General features: G+C 36.0%; 1 protein-coding gene across 5 annotated transcripts; it reads right to left on the bottom strand.

Annotated features, from left to right (window-relative positions):
- Window positions 1-713: 713 nt before the first annotated feature.
- On the bottom strand, window positions 714-19,111 carry LOC142505343 (formin-like protein 18). Of its 5 annotated transcripts, XM_075618291.1 has the most exons (19): window positions 18,695-19,110; window positions 18,102-18,215; window positions 16,668-17,368; window positions 14,927-15,148; window positions 12,715-14,828; window positions 12,461-12,593; window positions 11,130-11,201; window positions 9,628-9,726; window positions 9,436-9,477; window positions 9,246-9,326; window positions 9,108-9,158; window positions 8,929-9,010; window positions 6,566-6,660; window positions 5,631-5,702; window positions 5,425-5,541; window positions 3,076-3,144; window positions 2,914-2,980; window positions 1,043-1,371; window positions 714-907 (listed from the first exon to the last, which is right to left on the bottom strand). In XM_075618291.1, the coding sequence occupies exons 3-18, from the start codon at window positions 17,298-17,300 to the stop codon at window positions 1,190-1,192; spliced, it is 4,131 nt and encodes a 1,376-aa protein (XP_075474406.1). In that variant the 5' UTR covers window positions 17,301-17,368; window positions 18,102-18,215; window positions 18,695-19,110; the 3' UTR covers window positions 714-907; window positions 1,043-1,189. The 5 variants fall into 5 exon arrangements, with proteins under 5 accessions (XP_075474406.1, XP_075474405.1, XP_075474407.1 ...); XM_075618290.1 differs by lacking the exon at window positions 18,102-18,215; XM_075618292.1 differs by lacking the exons at window positions 714-907; window positions 1,043-1,371; window positions 2,914-2,980; window positions 18,102-18,215 and having other exon boundaries at window positions 3,109-3,144; window positions 6,566-6,641; window positions 18,695-19,111.
- Window positions 19,112-22,570: the final 3,459 nt, after the last annotated feature.

Genomic DNA, 22,570 nt, shown 5'->3' with positions numbered 1-22,570 from the left:
TGGGTCATCCATGAAAAAGTATTACTTTTTATGCTAAGACTATTACTTTTTATTGTGAATATCGGTAAGATTGACCCGTGTCACAGATAAAGATTCGTGAGACCGTCTCACAAGAGACCTACTCAACCATATATGCATGGGATGAATGTGTATTAAATTTCTATCCTTATTTAATCGTTTGTACCAAACGATTATGTGATAAATTTTAACTTGCATTACAAAAAAGACAAAAGTGTCTCCAATTATTGCTTATATTTTTAGCAACATCCACCATATATATGATTAATATACTTGCATTAATGTCTTCTCTATGATACACATAAATAAAATACTTGTGATATTTATGTTTCACCTACAAATTTTGTTATCATTTATTATTAAATACAAATATTGATGGGAATTTGATATCATTTATTATTAAATAGCATTTTTAGCAGAACGACAAACGTTGCAACGTTAAGCGACTTGTCTTGCTATTTTAGAGTTCGTAAGCACTCTCTAAATTACATTTAACTTAGATATTGGTCATAATAATTCAGATTTTACCAATACGGAAACAACTTAGATAAATATATTTCAACTATTTAATTTTTATAATTTACATATAAAAATTATTCAATAGTACTGCTAGTTCTGCCCCTAACAATGGTTCAAAGTACTGAATCATTCAGTTATAATATTATTGAAATATTATAATAATAAAAAATTGGAGATCAGCTAAACTAAATATATTGCAACTACTTGAAATGTGTACTGTACAAAGTCCAGGAAAAAAAAGTGTGATTTTACAAATGAAAATATATAAGTTATAACTAACATACTCTTTCAGACATTAACTTGCATTCTCTCCAGCCAAGAAGAATATGTACATGAACCTATCATCAACAAAATTATAGACATCCAGACTCTGCAAAATGAAGATTATCGAAGGAATTCGATCAAAGTTTCGTCTACAAACTCTTAGAAGCGAAAAAAAAGGAAAAGAAACGAAGGAAAGCTATGGATTTAGGAGTGTTTTATCTTGAAAATGTCTAATCTTTACCTGTTTGTGGCCGTCAAATGTCCAAAGCAAAGGCAACGTTCGGGGGGATTTTCGCCAGCTGCAATGTCTGTGTCTGTCAGATTGAAACAATTGCATATCCGTCTTAGTTAAACATGATCTGAGAGTCCAAGGTTATTTCATATCGAATTATTTGACGCTCTTGACTCGGGATAAGATCAATTTTCCACTATCTTTTTCAGTTGCGTTTATCTTTGATTTCTCAGTTGAAGCTTCTTTTTCCGCCTTCTTTCTCTCTAACTCCAGCTGCTTGCAGTTTTCCTCGTTGGATTTTTTGAACATTCTCACAAAGTTCAGTATCGTTGAAATCACTGCACCGTGTTTCAGATAGAGATTAGGACAAACAAGAACCACAAAGCCATATAAGGTTGATGTTCTACCTTAACGTTATCACCTATCTTGGATGTATTTGAAATCCACCGTAATTATTATTGAAATTGCACGTCTCGATAAGATGTGAATTTTAAAATTTATATTTTTTCCATCCATGAAAATCAAGGAGTTTGAAATCCACCACCTCATATACATCTATCTAAGCACAATTTAATAGACTAGGGCAAGTTCAGTAAAGTTGCATCTAGATGGGGTTAAAAGAGATATATTCGATAGGAGGCACATCAAATTACCCTTTCAACAAGAAATATTAAATTCACGAAAGTAAAAAAAGATCCAAAAACGTTACGGATCTTACATTATAGTTTCGAATTCTATTGATTTCAAACCAATCAATCCAGATATCTCCTCTAAAGTGGGACTAAATTGTAAACGAATTGAACCGAAGAATTTAGCTCTAATTAGGATATTCGAGCTCGAGTTCAATTCGAAGCTCAGAAATGTTAATATTTTTTGCTCGAAATCGATTAAATCATGGCTCGAATTCGAGTTTGGCTTGAAATATTCCAACATATTCACGAGCTATTAAAAAATAAAGACTTGGAATATATTTATTTAATACAATCACATTATATTAATAACTAATAAAATATTAAAGCTTGCGAGCAGATCGAACAAAATAATTTGGCCTCGATGTTCAGCTCCAAAAATAATCATAACATGTTCGAGTTTGACTTGAATTTGATAATTTCGAATACAAATCAATTTTTTCTCGAACCAACTCAAAAAGCTCGCAAACCAACTTTACACCCCTGGACGTTTAACTTTCGAATAATATGATCATAGGAACCACTCACCAACCAAAGATCAAAAAACAAAATATGCATTGCTCTAGTCGTTGGTATCGTATGCTCATGACAAGAATCAATTGACGTATTTCACCAACTTAAATCTAACAAAAAACCAACTTAAGATGTTCTAGCTCAAAAACCATGTGTAGCAACAATATCCCTAAATAAAATCAACCATTTACTATATCACATGCAATCTTTAGATGTATCATCAATTACCTTTTTGTATAAACCATCGGTTATCGATTTGAATATTTATAGTTTTCTCAAAAATCATAATTGGGTAACAGTGCAACTTACATCCTTTTAAACCGTACCGTATCACAAATGTCACCTTTCAACTACTTGAGGCAATTATTGCTTCTCAACCATCGTCCTCCCAATAACTGTACTAACTTACAACATACGGAAATTGAATACACGACTTTGGTTTCTGATCACTTACTGTTTCAGTAAAAATTATAACTAGTAACAATGGTTCAAGTCATATCCTTTTAAGTTGTATAGTAGGCCACACCCCATATTTTGATGATGCTATCGGAAGGAGGAATTTTTTTGCTAACCTACAAAGTTTACAGTTTTATTGCGCTACACATGCTGTCAATGTTATCGGTTGACCCATGATCCATGAAAAGACATCCATTATAAACAGAGGGAATATAAGATTACCTTGCTCAAATGGGCATCGAGATGGGTCCTCACCAAAATAAAGGATCAATGCATCCACATTTCTACCCTGTACAATCAAATATTAGAACAGCAAAGAATGTTATGAAGATATAAGAACATACAAAACCTAGACCTATATTGCGAAAGACGAGCAATACATACCACTCCAGAATAAAGCGAAGCCAAGGACCTCACTTCACCTTCAGAGAAATTAAGAAACTCCTTCAAAGCCTGAACAGGAAAACAGCAATCATTTGTAAAAGGCAATGTCAAAAGAAGGCATAACTTAAGCGATTGTTAAGATTTAATAGTTTCCATCATTTGGAAAAATGCCTGTTCTTCAAGCTTATACAAAATAAATCATAGAGACAGGTCATATTGCCATAATTCAATTACAGTCTAGCCATTTCCTGCAGGCACTGCTGCAACTGCTGGCCATCAGATCTTCCAGAGCATTCGTATCATCAACATTTCAAGAAAATTACATTACAAATATTATCTTGTTGACCCCAATCATCCGGGGACCTAAGATTTGTCCAATAATGAAAGTATCGATATACCTCTATGCCAGCATAACTTAACAACAGTCATTTGCTACAACTTTCCAAATCAGTTTAACAGAGCCACTGTATGAAAGTCATAGTTTCATATATACGGATATCAAATGTCAGACAACAGGTGCTATCTAAGTTCTGATACTTATGGTATTTGATGGCGGGTGATAAGACCTTTTTCGTTGGCTCATCTTTTGCACCATTCACTGGCTGCCTTCATGTTGTTTCATTGTTGTAGAAGAGTAATAAGACTTTTTATATAGTACAAATGTTGAGGTTCTCAGAAGTAGATGAGGATTCACATCTCAGGCAACAATAAAAGATAAAATGGAGGATGTATGTCAGGCATTTTTTATTCCGAATCATTCTTCTTTTGGATTAAGAGAATGAGAAAACAACTCCAGCAAAAAGAAATAAATATTCAAAAGGAATTTGTGAATCCATGCTTATTTCCTTCCCGAGTTGAGAACAGAGGACAATCCCACCCTAGCTATTGGACTTTGATCCTTATCGACTTTGACCGAAAGAGCTATTCAACTTCTTTTCCCAAGACTGGGAAACGTAAGGCCGGAAAGAAAGTCTTGTACGAGGTTCAGCTCAGGCATAGCTACTGGAAAAGAAGTCATGCCTCATTCTTATTGATGTAGATGGGCTATCACCAATGGCTGAAATGAGAAAGGGCTTCGGCATCTGACGATGGGGAGTGAGAGAATGAAGGCGTAAACAGACTGGTGAAAGCAGGATCTATTTGTCAAACCTATAAAGTACGGAACTTTTAGACGCTTGGGGCGCCTATCACCGGGGAGTCACTGCGCTTTCCCGTTGGAGGTAGGAGATAGAATCAATCCATCTTTCGGGATCCATTCAGTCAATCAAAGACGATAAGCGGGACTTTCTTCACACCAGTTCCTATTTTGAAGGCTATAATTTATTAACGGCCGCAGTTTCTACTCCTGCTAATAGTTTAGCGCATTCTTTATTGTTACTATGGGGTTCTGAAGCACAAGGAGATTTTACTTGTTGGTGTCAATTAGGCGGTCTGTGGATTTTTGTGCTCTTCATGGCGTTTTTGGACTAATAGGTTTCATGTTACGCCAATTCGAGCTTGCTCAATTTGTTCAATTACGACCTCCTAATGCAATTGCATTCTTTGGTCAATTGCTTTTTTTTTTTGTATTCCTGATTTATCCATTAGGACAGTCTGGTTGGTTGTTTGCACCTAGTTTTGATGCTAAAATGGAGTAAGTATGTCAGACATTTTTTTCCAGGTTGACTTTTACCATGTAAATATCTTATTACATTCTATCACGTGTTTTTCGATTTTTATCAAACTTGATCAAGTGGAAAGCAAGATTAATTCTCTCAAAATATATTAAATATACACGTGGAACAACATTGACAAGCTACCATCAGTACATGGTCATGCGAAATCACTCTTACAGCACTCAAAACTGCACAAGAAGTCAGAAATGAAGCCAAATTAAGCAAGTACAACAATTATAATGGCTGCAAATGGAGATACAGATGAAATGATCCAGAATTTGCCAGAAAATATCTCTCTCTACTGGAGAAGTATGAGTGAAGACAGATACTAATTTATTCTGCTTTCAACTCCTGCCCCCCCACCACCCTCTTAAACACCACAATTGATTTAACTTTAAAAGCTTGCTGGATATGGTTGACAATTTTAACTGCCGAGTAAAGGCACACGCGTAACTCCCACTTAAAGTGGGGAGTCGTTAACAGGACATAAACTTGGATATGAAAATAAGTAAAAGAAACAACACCACCTTGAAACCACTGAAGTATGCATTTAAATATGTATTGTACATAGAAACATAAAATGAAGAAAAAGTACCCTTAGATGTTTGATAAGAACCAAACATTGTTTTAATAAATTAAAACAGGTTGAAGAAAATTAGCAAGAATTGTTGCTTGGATATTATCAACAAATTACCTTGCGAAAATTGTCAGACACGGGTCCATCATTTTCTGACATGGATAATTCCTGCACAACTTTTTCGATACCTTTGCTAATGGCTTGCATTTCCTCAGCCAAAAATTTTAGTTGTATCTGGAAAAAATTGTCCACTAAGATGATAAGATGCCACATATCATAACAACTTAAAATTGTTGACACTGGTATTAAATTCTTTAACATGCCTTTGATGCAGGTTCCAAGCTAGACAGATCTTGCCAAAAATCAAGAAGCTCGGGTAGTTTTTCAGCAAGTACCTGGAGAGAGAAAGTTTCACTACCAAATTCATGAAGTGAATGTCGTCTTTGTTCGCAGCTAATCATAATAAGCAACAACCACAGAACAAGAAATGTGGTACATGACACCAAGTACAGGGAGAAACTAATACAGACTATACAGCCACAAATTGCTTGATCTGCATGGTCAACTTTACAAGAAATGATAGATCTCACAAAGTAGGGCAGGTAATACAAATAGCATACAAAAGATATTAAAGTTTCCCAAACACCAGAAATATAAAAGGAAAGAGAAGGAAGTTGAAAGGGCAGGGCTTTAATGCATGCTATCTTTTTTACTGCACCCATTTCACGTGTCAAACATTTACTAACATTAGATGTGGCACATCTCAACTAAAAAAAAATTTATAGCATGTATCAGTAGGACCCCTATACCATTTGAACCCAATACAAGTTTAGAAGACAAGTACAATCAAAAGATCGCTTTGCAATGTGAAATCAATAGTTGCACAGGATCGGAGGACAATCACTCATTCTTAAAACTAGTGGTTTTAATTCTTGAGACCAAAGAGTCGGGCGGGAAAAAGGGGGGGAAGGCTCTTCGTTCCTGGTTCTCCGGTAGCTGGAATCACAAGAATCCTTAGTCAGAATGGGATTCCAACTCAGCACGTTTTGAGTGAGATTTTGAGAAGAGTTGCTCTTTGCAGAGCACAGTAAGATGAAAGTTGTAAGCTGTGTTCGGGTTGCTTTCACCTCTTTTATGAAATTTCCAGCAGCAGATCATGCTAATTTGCATCACCAATGCACCCACAGATTATTCATGCGATTCTCAATTGTACTATTTTTTTGTCAAAAGCTAGCCAAAAAGACATGTTGATCGATACCTTGCAAAGATAATGCATCAATGTCATCTTGTTGTTCCTGGCACGTGTTTCAGTAAGTTTGAGCAGGCTATCCAACCTGAACCCAATAGCAGAACCTGTCATTACCGCATTCAATTAGACTCGAAAATTACAGAACGATATTTGCAATAAAAAAGTGTAAATAAATCAAATGTCTCATTTTGACAAATAGAAGATGACATTGCTACACTAAAAATTGCATAAAAGAGCAGAAAGTTGTGCACTTGTCAATTCTGTGACTTAACTGCATATATATGCAGCAGTCAGAAAGTGATTGTCAAGTTTCGGCCCTGGTATAGTTCCCAAATTCAAAAGCTGAGAGATTTTTAGTCAGTCAAAGATAAACCAGATACATTCTCATTTTCATCCAAAATATGCAGGTTTATACCATTAGGTAGTGAAACACAATCAAATCTTCTAATTATACAACTGAAAGTTTGAGAAAAAGAGAATAGTTAGGAAACTTTGATGATAACAGTTCTTTCAAAAGCCAAATGTATATATGCTCTTCAACCCATTCTAAAGATATATTATCTATTATTTTGATCCCTTTTCTCTGTGCCCTATCTCATAATACCAGGATTGGTTCACCTGGATCAAACATAGTTAATCTGTTTCCCAGTATCTTGACAACTTAGTATTAAACAATCGGATTCCAAATATAACAATTCCAAAAATTCAAACCAAATTAAACGCAGGACGAAATAATATCCAAACGAAACCAAATCAGATGATGTAACAAATGTAGCAATTAAATCCCAAAACTTGTTCTCACATGAAATAAACATCCAAACCACAAATAAACTCAGTCACGATCTCGACTTTGATTTTGGAAAGGGAATTGCATCCTTGTTTGAATGGCTAAAAAATGGCTTAAAAAATACCAAAGAGGTTTACGTCCAATAGTCTTTTCTTAATTTTTTCATGATAATCAATAACAAAATAGAAAATTGCTAAGTTTGGAACTGATTTTGCTAGACAGGAAAATAGGCTATCATGAAGGTTGTTTTTCTTTACTTGCCCTCCTAACTCCTCATTTAAGAAATAATGCATCAAGGTTGACATTTCTCCACTCAATCTCGTTCACAAAGGTATTGTGCTTCTAACAAGCAAGTTCCAATCATGCTAACTGCCACGTACAAGTGGGACCTCTTCACCGATCCAAAGCCAACATCAAATTCCCCGACAGAGTCGCGAGGGAAAAATCAACCAATAATGTGTAAGGAGCATTAAGGAGACACTTTCATTAACAAGAAGAGTTTGGACGATAACTTGGGACACATCCTTTCATGGATTCCATATCTCATAACTACACACAAATTTTTTTGTGTCCAATGATAATCTATCCTTAGAAGCTTTAACACAAAGACAGAAGAATCCTCGAGGGTTAGACAACAGCTTTACCATTGGTTTTTCATCTTGCTTGGTATATCGTATGTAGGGATGTGAATGAGCCCAGCCCAGCTGAATATTATTATAATCGAACTCGGCTCGTTTAAGGTATTTATATTGGCTCGAGCTCGATTCATTAATAGCTCGTTTATCATGTTTAATGAGTCTGACTCGAGCTTGACTCTTTAAGCGGGCTAGTTTTCGAGCTCGTTAAACAAACTCATTCTCGAGCTCGTTTTCAAGCTTGTCGAGCGCTTTAAGCCAAAATATCGACTGGGATATGAGAATTTAAGGAGGTGGGTTTCTCATTTTATAGTTTCAATCTCCTCTCTTTCACTCAGATATCGATGTGGGACAATGCAAACAATGTTTGAGTTATTGTATGCTCACGACACAACAAACTAGCTGAGCTCGAGCTCGCAAACAGGCTCGCGAGCTTACGAGCCTAATATTCTTAAGCTCAAGCTCGGCTCGATAAGCTAAACGACGATCTCGAACGAGCTTTTCACCTAGCCGAGCTCCGAATAGCTCGCGAGCGACTTGGTTTGTTTACATCCCTAATTGTATGTGTGTCTGAGCCTACTATCATTTGCACAATGAAAAACATAAATGAAACAAATAATATGGTAGATCTCTACTAGTTCAATCTCCAATGCATAACCCACGTGCAAGTGATGATTATCTCCACCAAACTAAATCATTTCGTGACCAAAAAGCTAAATGACAGCCAAAACCATATCAAAAAGGATATAATATCAATATCTACAAAGTTCTGACTCATATCCCCAGTAAACAGTTCTATGTCAAACCAAATTTTAATTTATAGCTGTCAATCCATTTTAAGTTTTCAGTTGACTAAGCGCTCTACTATGCTTTAACATACCATTGATGATAAACAATTAAAATCACAAAAACGGCTTGAGACAAACAAGACATTGATATAGTTAACTGACCTCTTGTAGTTCCCTGGTTCAGCGCATTACCAAGAGAGAGAATTGTTTGCATTATTCTTTTCAACTTCGAGGAACCCCTAATCTGATGAGAACATGGTTGCAGAGACGAATCAGATATCAATATTATACACTATATACTAAAATAGTGTGGTTTAGATAGTAAGACAAAATCCATTTACTTGATCTGCTGCAGAATTTACAACATTCAGATTATTCCTTAGGTCAGAAACCTGTTAGACGACCAAACGAAACAAACAATCATGAATAATTAAACTCCAAAAAAGTAGAAACCAGCAACTGACATACTGAATTCTAACCTCAGAGGAAAATTGAATCTCAAATGAAAAAACTCTCAGCTTAGATTCTATCCTTGGCACTTGCATCAACACCAGAAAGAACTGAGGTTTTGAAGAAGACCAAAAAATATTAATATTTCTTGCAATGTAAGTTTCCACGTATCGAAAACACCAGAATCAATTCCAACAAAAAATCTGACATTATACAAACCTGTTCACATTTTCCTAAACTATCTTTATCCCCTGTATAACCCTGGAAACATAAATTTGTGGTTAATCTCATGACAGGATTGTCAAAGAACTTTGCAAAACTTGCATTACTTCTGCCTACACAAGTTGTGGTGATAAAGTTACTTAAGAGATTCTAGACATAAAAACTAACAAAAAAAATCATGTATATAACCTTAAGCATCTGCATCTCCTCTTTGGTTGGACAAAACTTGATGAGATTGTCAACCTGATCAACATCTAACGCCGATTCGTCCAACGAAAGTACGGAGTTCTAAGATATTGAAGAAAAGATTATCACAGAATTATGAAAAGGAGGTGTGCATAAAAAATTACAAAATTTGTAACCAAAAATTATAAAACAAAGAGAAACTATGTTGCATGAAAAACACAAAATTACCCATGGGATGTGAATTCAACATTTCAGAAATAAATTTTTAAACAAAAACAATTCTGATTTTTGATTTCTGCTCTCATTTACAAAATGTTTTGACTCATTGAGAATCTTTCTGGTATGCTGACAAATATGATATCAAATACGTACACACACATATATAGCAACTAAAAGGGTACAATTCATAAAGGCGCCTCATATGTGTAAATTATATGCCTTTAAATAAAATTTATTGTTGGAATCATGCTTTACTAGTTGATTTTAACTATTGTTTTCAAGATAATTAATTCAACTCGTCATCGCATTTGTAGGTATAAAATGTTGGCATAAAACACACCTAAAAGGCCAAAACATTTAAGAAAATAAACACGGATCTTGACTATACTACACCAGAAAACTACTACTTATGTGGTATGCGTCAGTCCTACACAGTTCATGCGGGAACCATATCTAATTGTGTGTTCAGAATATAGGGAGTACTTTTCTAGATGTAGTCAATAAACATCAGGCCATAGCTCCGTCATCCATTTTAATCTAGAAAACAATTTTTTTGACCGAATTTGATAACATGGGTCATCAATACTCCCGACAAGCTGCCGCTCAAGAAAAAGCATGGACATTTATCTAAGGCAGATTTATTGAATTAAAGGATACACGAATTTAGATGGAAATGAATCCTAGAAAATCAAAATGTTTTAAAATAACATAGTATAATAAGAGAAAACAATTAAAACAAGGGTTCAATGTTCATATTGTTCCAAAGCATTTTCAGAGAGTGAATGACAACTGGTTGAAAAGATAAATAATCGAAGGACAACATCGTCAATTGCAAGAATTTATCTTATTCACCTTTCTTCAATTTTGATTTCATTTTAGTCGGAGAATATTGTTGTCTACTAGAGAATAAAATTATATCACAGCGGATCTAGGGCTTTATGTTTTGGACATCCACAAATCTATTGAATTCATTTTTCCTTCTCGACATGATTAACTGTAACCTATATTATCTTATCTCTCTATTTCGCGCAAAATCTCTTGTTCCTGTGAGTGATACCACAGGGAATACTTTACATAAGCAAACCTATTTCTCGAGTTTTTCTTTTTAATGATTCTTTCTGGCTATTTAGTCATGGGTGTTTGAATACTTACGGAAATAGAAAAAATAAACTGTTATTAAATCAGTATATTGAACATTTTTTTGTTTGAGTGTAACTGATGGATGCTGAGCTATAAAAAAAGCTTCTTTGAGTCCAAAAACTGATTTTGAACAAGGAACAACTCACCAGTAGGTCATTCAAGGGTATCTTCACTTTTGAAAGCATGATCTCACAATTGTATGCACGCCTGTGGTCTATCTGCAAAGGAATTTGAAGTGATTCAAGTTTCACGATCATTATCCTCGGAAACAATTTCACACTAATTTTTATGTTGATTAAAAAAGGGTTAGCAAACAGCAGGAAAAGTAATCCTCTAATTGTCATCAAGAAGATAACAAAGTTAGGAATGGGGTAGTGAGGGATGCAGCAAAAGGTCAATTTGTAACACGCAATGTTGACTAATCAAACAAAAGGACAATAGAAAAGTAATCAAAAAAAGCTCCGTCATCAAATTTTGATAAAAAAAAGATAGATCTCTCATTTTAGATGCGATAAAAACATGGACATATTACAAATTGCTTTGTCTGAACAGCACAAGTTCAATCAAGATAAGAGATTACAATTTTGTTCTAGGTAACATGATATTTTTTTGTTTGTGGTCTAGTTTCCGAAAAACCACGTTCCTCAGTCTAAAGAAGTAATCAAGTGATAAACAAACTAATTATAATCTATCCTAAAAGGGACTGGTATAACAACCTAATATCTTTTGGGCTACATATTGGACATCAAGAATAATGGGCCAGCTCACTATATAACTTTTGTGGAAATTCATCTAGGATATAGTGGCTTACAAAAGTTTCTCCACATACCACTTCCTAACACTAATAGAGTATTGATTTATTTTGTCATGATTTCATACGAAACTTGAGTGCGAAAATTCTTGACTGAACTATGCCAGTACTGAGTGTTATATTCTCTATGCGGTAATAAAACCTGATGTTATTTTTCTTTTTTTCTTCGCTCAAAGTTGAATAATGCTCCGTAAGAGTTTGTCTTGTTAGGAATAAATCATGATGTGTTACCAAAAACCTTAATAAATTGTGAAATCTGGAGACATGGATTTCAATCGCTCAGAGATGAATCTAGAACAGTTTCTAGTGTAAAAAGAAACAAGATAGTTTACGATAAAAAATCACACCATAAAGACAATGGTAATCTCAAATCAAGACGAACTTTTTAATGAAATGTTCAATGTATAAAATTACGGGAGAAAATTGGACATTCACAATTGAAATCATGTGGTGACAAACTAATTTAAAAAACAATATCCACGGTGTGGAAAACGTAAAAGACTGAAAAATTCATGAGTATTGCATGTATAACTTGATCCAAATGATGGTCCATTCAACTAATCAGAAAGGTCAAAACTATATCACAGTAAAACTAAACCATAAATGCTATTTTAAAAAAATCTGGGGACTAGTCATACAAGCAAAGGCATGAAGAACATAAATCACCAGTTGCACTTTTTCAGATTTATTTGCCATCGAGCCCTTTGAACTAAGTTTTCTGCCTGAGCCCCCTTCATTAGGATTTGGAACTGCTGCAGAGAAGAGAGACTCAAGTTCTGAAATATCAATCTCAGGAGCCCTAGCAAAAATACATTAACCAAGTAAGAACAATGTGATGACACGAGAATCCAAAAACACACCCAGAAGAGGGGTGAAGGACAATGCCATTCAATCTCAAATCACCAGAGAAAAATACATACTTGGAAGCTTCACCAGATTTTTGTGTTTCTGCCCACAAGCTTCCTGAAACCGCCCTAGATAATTTTAGCCAATGTAGGGGCTTTAATTTCTTTGTTTGGTTATTCCTAGAAGTGAGAGTTCGTGACAACAAAGATTTCCCTTTTATTCCAGGAGGAGTAATAGAAGGTGGCGGAGGAGATGGAGACCCAGAGACACCACTAGCTTTATTAGTCGTAGCTGTTACATTTGGAGCTTCTTTATAAGAATTGAGTGGAGGAGGAGGGACCGAATGAATGGAAGGAGCGTGTAGAGTAGGAGGGTAACCATCTTTTTCAGAAAGAGCTGGGACAGATGGTGAGGGTGGGGGATACATTGAAGATGGTCCCTTCCCAGAATGCAATGGAGGAGGTGGAGGAAGGGGAGGGCCTCCTCGTATCGATGAACTCTCACCACGAGACATCGGAGGAGGAGGAGGTGGACAAGGTGTAGATCTTTTGGCTGAGGCATTCATCATAGGCGAGGCTGATGAATGTGGAGGTGGAGGTGGAGGTGGACATGGACAAGGTGTAGATCTTTTGGCTGAGTCATCCATCAAAGGCGAGGCTAAGGAAGGTGGAGGTGGAGGTAGAGGTGGAGGTCGAGGAGCAACTACAGAACCTAAATGTTCTTTCATCGGGGAAATAGGAGGTGGAGGTGGAGGTGGACCACGTACACATCTAGTGGCTAAACCATCCGCCATAGGCATGGCTAAAGGATGTGGGGGTGGAAGTTGAGGAGTCAGAGTTGGAGGAGCACCTAAAGAACCTAAATTCTCCTTCAGAGGAGAAATTGGAACATGGGGTGGGGATGGAGGTGGACTATGTGAAGGTTTTGTATCTAAATTATTCATCAAAGGTGGGGTACTTGAAAGGGGAGATGGAGATGAGGTCTCAACACTGGAGAATGAATGCTCCATTAGAGGATCATTGGAAGGGAAATGACCTGATGCAGAAACCGAATCTTCCTTTATAGGGTCATTTGTGAATTGATTTGATGCAACGGGTATTTGAGATGCAATTTTAAGAGTAACATATGTTGTCCAAGTACCAGAAAGAGGAGGAAGTGGTGGTGGTGGTGGAGGAAGTTTAGTTTTAGTTGTTTGAATATTGTTTGGGACAAATGGTTGGGAGACTGGGGAAAGGGAAACAACTCTGTTACATATCACTTCACCTGCAGTTGAGGAAGAATGATTAAGAGATCGAGATGGTGGTGAAGGAGATACGGCCCTAGGAACTTTAGCCATCTCTTTAGCTGAATGAGGAGGTGTCAGTGTAAGAGGTCTAGAAATTATGACTCTATCATCACTTGTAGGACTTTTAGTAGAAGAAAGAGAAAAATCACTTGCAACTGTAGAGTCATCCTTGGAAAGTGGAGTCGAAACATTGGGCATTTCCGGGGACCAAAGAAGAGGATCAATCCCACTTTGGGCATCTATCTTCTCCTCCAAAGATGGAGTAGGAGGAGATGACGGCGTTGCTGGACTGACTTGAGACTGTCCAGAACCAATAACAGGATCATTTGTAGATGGAATTGGCGAAGTTGAAAAAAAGGTTTCAGAAGACGATATCTCAGTTTCAGTTAGATGAGGACCTGCTCTGGCAATGTCAATTACACGAGCATCAGAACCAAGTTGTTTAGAGTGTAAGAGATTCAAAGTTTTGACAGTTGATGGGAGCAGAGTTAGTTCTCCCGGAGAAACTGGTGTTGGCTTGGTGAACATTACTTCCTCGATTTTATTTGCTTGGGGATCCGCCTGCTTAAGCACATCTGTATTTGAGGACAACTGGGGAGAAAAATTACGGTGCTTATCTGAAGATAAATTTGTTGGGCTCTCAGTACTATATTCTAGCATAGCAGGATGCTGATTTTCCGGAGACTTTTCGGAGTGAGAATAAACTTCAATAACAGCATCTGATAAAGATAAATGCTGGAGAACTTCAACAGTGACATCTCCTTTTGGTACCAACCAATCCACACTACTAAACATCTCTTGAACTTTAGCAAATGCCTCCAATGGAAGCCCATCTTTCTCTTCAAAACAAGAAAAATCCACAGGAACTGTGGAAGCAGCAGCATCCATCTCAGAGAAAATAACCTTTTTCCAAAAATGATTTGCATAATCATGTTTATGACTCTTATTAAGAGTGAGAAGACATATTTTTAGCATCTATTGAACATGAGAGAAAAACATACCTCTGCCCTGAAATCCCTAGGAAATTGATCCTTAGCATCCCACAATATGTCAATTTCATCCCGGTTGAGCATTAAAATATTTGACCTAATAAAAGCTGTATTGAACATGACTCGGAACATCATCTCTTCTCTCTCCATGTCATCATTCAAATTGATGCACTCCAATACAACATCGCCTTGGATGTGGCAATTGATATCAATCTTAACTAATTCACATTCTGCCTGAAAATAACCCAATGAACAGAGACTGAAATACCATAATTCCAGGAACTTGTAAACACGAACAGCACACAAAGATAAACGCTAATATAAACATAGCCAAAGACACACACTATATTAATAACACTAACAGTATACCAACAAATAGAGTACTTGTGCATGTATATACATGCAGAAGAAGGAGAAATGGGAGCGGGTAGATGAAATCCTCCTCTTTCCCTTTTATTCAAGATGCTAAACCAAATAAAAAAAGAAATTTTATCGGAAATTAAAATATATAGACTTCTAAAAAGCATATAAAAGACTTCATTAACAATAACTTCACATTTTAACCTCAATGAAGAACAATAAAAGCCAAGGTGTTCATTACAGGAAAAAGAAATCTCAAACCACTGATTCAAACATGATAAAACTCCAATACTTTGTCGCATTCTTCAAACTACATGTGGATTATGCATGAACAAGCACTCGAATTTCAAGAAAATTGCACCATTTTATTTTATTTTATGATTAAACAGCATCTGTCTCATACTTCCAGTCTCCATTGCTTTTCAGCTCTCTTTTTTGGATTATACTCTCCAGATGTTATTCAAAGAAATGAGAACTACAGAATACAACAGAAATCATAGAGCTAAGGCAGTGACTCACATATTAACACAAGTTGTATTTTGATTGCTCTCTCATGTAACACATAACCAAAAACAATGGGCGAGGTGAGGAGTGGCTTCTCCTTTTGCTTTCTTATAGTTATAGTTTTTAATTAAAATCAAGTTTTAAACTGCCATCCTTCACCCGCTTATAGTATTTTTGCCAAATATGAATACCAAGACATCAGAGGTCAACAGCTACAATGATTTTTCTTTCCCCTCTCCCAATTGTTATTCAGAAGTCCCATTTAGGTCTCAAATAATGGAATTTTTCATACAGTACACGACCTATGACCAAGACTAATAAAACACGATTTCAGTTGATCCCTCTTATTATCTAAATAGTCCAAATGTTAATCCTACAACCAAAGTATGACATATTCTTTCAAAATAAAATGCATTTAAATATCCTAATCTAGCATTTTGGAAAGTTTCTCGAGCATATTGAATTGCCAGCACCCAATCATATTGAATAACTGAATTCATTAGCCCAATACTTGTTATTACATTTCTTGTCTCATTAAAACACCACTTGACCCACCTGCAGCAGGAGTTATAAATCGGTGCATGTTGTTAACAATGGACAATATTATTCTATATATCCATGTGTGCGATGGCTTTATAATTCTAGTTTATAATCATGTCCACTTGATCAGTGTAAACCTTTACCAAAGTAGACTTTATCCTCCATTTTTAAGTTCAAGAACTACTTATAGATGGACAAAAGCCTGGATAAAGGAATTTATCTTCCTGCTAACTCAGTCAAATAATTTTTGAGGTGATCAAATACACAGACACACACACGCACACACACACACACATATATTTGGTCAACCAACAACATACACAATCATCGCAAAAATGTAAGAGCTCACCTGCTTATAGTGTCGAACAACTCTACTCCTTTTTGGAGTTGAAAATAGAACCTTGGGTGTACGGTCAGAAACAAGAAAAGGATCTTGTCCATATAGACGAAATATTGGTCTGCAGCCACCCCCGCCATCAAAATTAGGAATCATCCTAATGATGACACAATCCATGGTGAGTGCCCTGTCTAATGGAGGCCATTCTGCAGCTATATTCCTCCGCGACACATATTGCAGGTAGCGTAACTGAGAAGGAATAGGATTCAGCGGGGACAACAAGTGCAAAAGCTCCCGAGGAGCTTGCTTGTACACCATGTCCAAGGTCTTATGTTCCCCACTATACTGCTTTCTGTAGATCAATAAAGCAGCTAACATGAAAGCTAAAATTGGCCAACCACCAAGTTCACAGTGTGTGAGAAGCAGATTCTGCAGCCCAAGTGATAGCCAGCTTTCACTTGATCGGAGAAAGTGATGGATCATCTCCATTGGGAGCAATGGGCATCCTTCGTACTGCCGAGGGTACTCCATTATAGTCATATCATATTCTGACAAAGCATTAGCCATCTGGCTCTGGGTCTCCCCCTCTCGGAAGTTGAAAACTAGGATAGAGGCATCAGGATAGTGCTCCCTAAGTTGTGTCATTATTCCTCTCACGTAGTTCTTGTAATTTTGTTCTTCCCAAGTGTAAGTGGTAAAACAATCGTCAAATACTGTATAAATGAAAAATACCATAGGCACACCTTAGGCTTGTCAAATTGAATACAAAATTCATTTCAATTTGCTTATAAGCAACAATCTTGTAAGATATAAAAAATGCAAATTTACTACAAAGTACTTCATTTTTTACCCATGGTAATATTCAAATTTACGCCCTCATGCAATGCATGATAAGGACACTGTTCCACCAAATAACGAATCATTTTTTACTTAATCATTGCATTTAATCAATTACATGCATCAAGTTTCAGCAGCTAACAAGAATTTATATTGCTTTTTTACCACGGCTCAACCATGCATTATGACTCATGCGTTCTACATTACAGAATGTAAATTCACTCTCACTGGTTTGACATTTTAAATTCAAAATTGACTAGTTTAGATACTTAACATATGAGCAATACATGCATTTTACTTATTAGTTACACGTCATATGTAGAGGCAAGCACACTTGTATCATAGGATCCACATATTAATTCCTTAACTAGTAACCAACCGGATACGTGCAGTATCATTGTTCCTAAAACATAACACAGTTCTGGAATGAAGACTAACCCATTCAGGGATTGTGAAACCTAACATTCCTAAAATGGCTACTCTCGAGTCCATTAAGTTCAATTACCACATACTGACACTCCATCCATTCTTCTTCTTTCATGGCATATCTAAAGAAGACTCCAATTCTCCTTGCTCGTTAATAAGCCTTCAGAATTAGAAGTTCCATACCTTCTCTATCGAGTGTTTAGAAGATTTGAATTGGGATGCCTTCCCACCCCCCTTTCACATGTTACAACCTGTGGTCTACTCCCATGCATATATCCATAAAGCTAAGACAAACATCTACACCACTTGAGTAATAGGTGCCTATTAGTGGTCCATAATCACCACAATAAAATTTATTTTTCTTAACACGTAGAACAACAATCAGCAACTACATCTATCTTGCTTAGCATCAACTGATGTCGACGAAAAGAACAATAACTTCATTCCCAAGGCACCACACCACTTGGGGAAACTATATCTTTACAAGTCCTTGTTTTTTTGTTTAATTATTATCATTTAATTGTGCCTCTTCCAAAGCCCATTTTTTCACTACTCAAACGCAATGATTCAAAAGTAAAGCTAAACTAACCCGAAAATACAACTCATAATCTCCTTATTCAACGGACATCGAAATTGAAAAAACCGTGCTTTTCCAGAAAATAGCAAAAAAACCTTCCCAAAACTAATTTTTCATAAACATGCACGGCTTAAACGAAATAACCAAAAACAAAAATAGCTCAAAATGGGGGACAAATGGAGATAGAGTCACAGCGCACCGTATACTTTCTCGCATATCTCAAGCAGTCCATCCGGCGGCTTCCGGTAAAACAATTTCCGAAGCAATGCCATTCCTTAACACTACTCAATTCTTCCCCTCTCCCTACACATACATGCAAACATGTAATCATAAACGTACACCTAAAACTATGAAATTAGGTCGATAGTTGAGAAAATTCAATAAAAAAAGCACTAAAAGATTGCAAATTTTGATTCTTGTATATTGCGCGGTTCGATTTTCTTGAAGCTACAGGAAAGTTGCGGTGATTTCTTCAAATGAATTTATCGAATTGATTCAACAGCCGACTCGAAGAATGGGAGATGGGATTGCCACGTATGCACTTGCAGAATCCAACAACGTCGTGTGAGTCACGAACAAGATTAACTAACTTATTGCAAGAAAAGTGACATCTTTTTTTTTTATCAAACTATATTCTGAAAAGATATTTTTAAATTTTGATTTTATGAATATTATATAATAATCCTAAAAATCTTAAATTTGTTTCGATGATAATGGGTAACAATAAACAAAAAAAAAGTCGAATTTACTACAATATATTTGTTAAATTTATTACCAGAAGTTAGGTGTAATAATTGTTACTTTTGAGTAAAGTAATAGAATCGTGATATTGAAGTTGTTGTACAGTTTAAAATATTTGAGTTATACTGTTATTATCCTTATAATTTTTGTTAAAACGACAAACATTCGGTCCTACGTATCAGAGTCAATGTCAGAGGTTTGATTCTCATTGATAGAAAGGAGATGCAATTATTAAGACTGAGATCGTTAGGTGCAATAACTATCTCTGCTGGATAGAACGATCGTAACGTGTTGTCTGAACTGCTACACGGTTTAAACGATTTGAATTGCACCTTTAACACCAGATATGATTTTCGGTAAAGCGACAAATAATTGGTCTTATATGAATGTAATAGATCTATTCTAATTTTTTTCTTCAATATTTTTCAAATATGAATATTACCCTACTAAAATCTATATTATAGAATACTATGAGCTAATTATGTATTCATCTTCATCGTTCAATGGTTTGCCCTCTTTTAAATACTCCATTGTTGTGCAATAATTTTCTCGATTTGATCCATTATTATATTAGATTAATCAAAAAATTCCTAATGTTTTGAACATGAACCCGATTTAGTCCCCTTTTTTTCCATTATTTTAAATGAGTTGATTTTAAAATTTTCATAGATAATTTTATTTCATATAAAAAAAGGATTGAACCGATTAAATCATCAGACAATAATGGGGGAAAAGCCCATGGTTGCTTAAATGCATCCCACACACTACCATGCCGGCGTAGCTTGCTTCATGCTTGGTCCATACACCTAATGTCAAAACTCATGATAAAGGATTTTTGTTGGCCATGCATATGTCAAAATTGGCTTCATCGGGTAGGAGTGTAAACGAATGAAGTCGATTCGCGAGTTTTTCGAGCTGGATCGAAAAATATTTTATTTGTGTTCAAATTCGAGCCGAACTCGAACATGTTCGAACCTTTTTCGAGCCGAACTCAAGCTCAAATTATTTTGTTCGATAGCGCGAGTCGTTCACGAGCATTAATATTTTATTAATAAAATATAATTATATATTCAATAAATAAATTTTGAATATTTTGATGACTTATTTTCGAGCAATAGTTCGAATAATTCGCGAACATGTTCGATCTATCGAGCCGAACTCGAACTCGAGCTTTGATTCGGACCGAATTCGAGCCAAAAGTTTTAAAATTTTCGAACTTCGAATCGAGTTCAGACTCGAATATAACTAATTCGAGCCAACAATAATAATGTTTTTATGGTTCAAGCTACATTGAGATTCCAGGGTACTCTACCACCTTCGTTTGGCAAAAGAAACAGATTTTGTTTGGTCATGGTCCTGTGTCCTATACGTTTATCAGTGTCATGATGACTTTGTTGTGGAATTGGAACTTGGAGGGAGCAAAGGTCGGGAATTCAAATACTAAGACGAGCCAACTTTTAGGTAATGCTTTTTTTCTAACATCTTTGTTGATATTCTGCAAATGGTTCATTTGTAATGTTTTCAAGATTTCTGGGCGTATTTAGCAGGGTCAAGTGCTCACATCAAATGGAAAATTTTGAAATTTTACGTGCAATATTTATAACTGCGAGTTTCACCTCCAAAAATCAGTTCAATCATCTTTCCTTACCTCCTCTACTGATCTATCCTTCCTCCCTCTCCTCAATTCCTGGATTTGCCTCTGCCTAGGATGTGGTTTCATAGTTTATCATATTGGTTTTATTGACTCAAGAACTCATCAACTTTAAAATCGATTTGGTCTCTTAGCTCTATCGGAGTAACTATTTTGATAGTTCTAATATAATTGCACATGTTTAGTGAGAAAATGCAAAGTAAGAGATGGGGTTAAATTGACTAAAAGTTGAAAAAATGCAAGAGATGGGGTTAAATTGAAACTACTTGTAAAGTAACCTTCCCTTTTTTACCACTTTTGGATAAATTTTTCATAAACATCTCTCTTTGATCATAATGAGAAAAAAGAGAACCACGATACTGAACTGATTTACCAGTCAACCTATCTAGCAGCTTGCCTCTCCCGTATCTCTAGTTTTGTAGGTTGGTTTTGTATGATAAGTTTCCTACTCAATAATTTAGATATCTAATTCAAACTACCTGTTTGTATTTCACAGATGAGCACTTTCACAATGGTCCATCACACGGCACCTCATATACCCTTCGAGTATTCGAATGAGTGGAATTCTGCTCAGGCCCAGCTTAATGGAACTGTTCACTGTGATCACCCGAGTTGGTAAGAACGTTGTGTCACGCTCTGAGCCCGGGCCTGCGCCTGCGTGACTGCACAATAGGGTCTTTATAGCAACTACTTCATATTCGTCATCGCTTTACGAAAATGATTAATCCAAGTTGCTATAGAAATCCATTGACGTGTGGTTCCTACAAGTTCAAGAGGTGGCTCCTGTCATGTTGCACTTTGCCCCGCAGGTTCAAGAGATGTCATGCACGTAGCACTTTGCCCCGCATAGCACTTATTTCCCGGTGTTCCTTGCAGATGACCGGCTCTGATACCATTTTGTCACGCCCCAAGCCCAGGCCCACGCCCGCGCCAGCACAATAGGCTCATATAGCAACTATATCTTGTCATCGCTTTACGAAAATGATTAAATCAAGTTCCTATTGAAGTCCATTGTAGCCCCCATATAAACTCATTTTAAATCTTTAATTTTTACAATGTGAGATAGGCGGTATCACATGTTGCATTCCTATATCCTAAACCTAAAATGAATTATATATCAAGGAAGAAGTTACTGATATAAAATCATTAACTGGTAGATATGGGATAAAGAAAAATATGAGGGGCCAAATGTTTACGATTATACCTAAAGTTAAAGTTGTTTATAAAAGTGTAACTCAAATTTTTTAAAATGTACAGTAGCTCGATATTGTATTCTGATGAATGTGATACATATATGATCATACAGGACAATGACGACATTTGTTATCGTTTTCATCAGCGTACACATTCCTCATCACATTTCACAAGAATTTCTAGCTATAACTTAAAAGGGAAGCTCATAAATCGCTTCAGGAAAACTGGGGAAGGTATTTTTGTTCTATCCACATTTCGATTTATTATGTTTAATCATTTTCTATCAAGTTCTATTTCGAATGCTTAAACAGTACCTGAACGAGGCTACATGGAACTGGCATTTGATGAAGACGATTCCTGATCATATGTCATGTTTACGACAAGCACCAAAACTACATCGCCTTCAACGAAATCGCCCCCGAGGACTCTCAACCAATCACATTCCTTGAAAAAAGTCATGCCCAATTATGCATGATTTTATAATGTTGC

Source organism: Primulina tabacum, chromosome 10 (assembly GCF_025594145.1).
Source record: "Primulina tabacum isolate GXHZ01 chromosome 10, ASM2559414v2, whole genome shotgun sequence".
NCBI classification, from domain to species: domain Eukaryota; kingdom Viridiplantae; phylum Streptophyta; class Magnoliopsida; order Lamiales; family Gesneriaceae; genus Primulina; species Primulina tabacum.
Note: the sequence above shows the minus strand (reverse complement) of the source record. Positions and strands in the feature narration are given on the sequence as shown.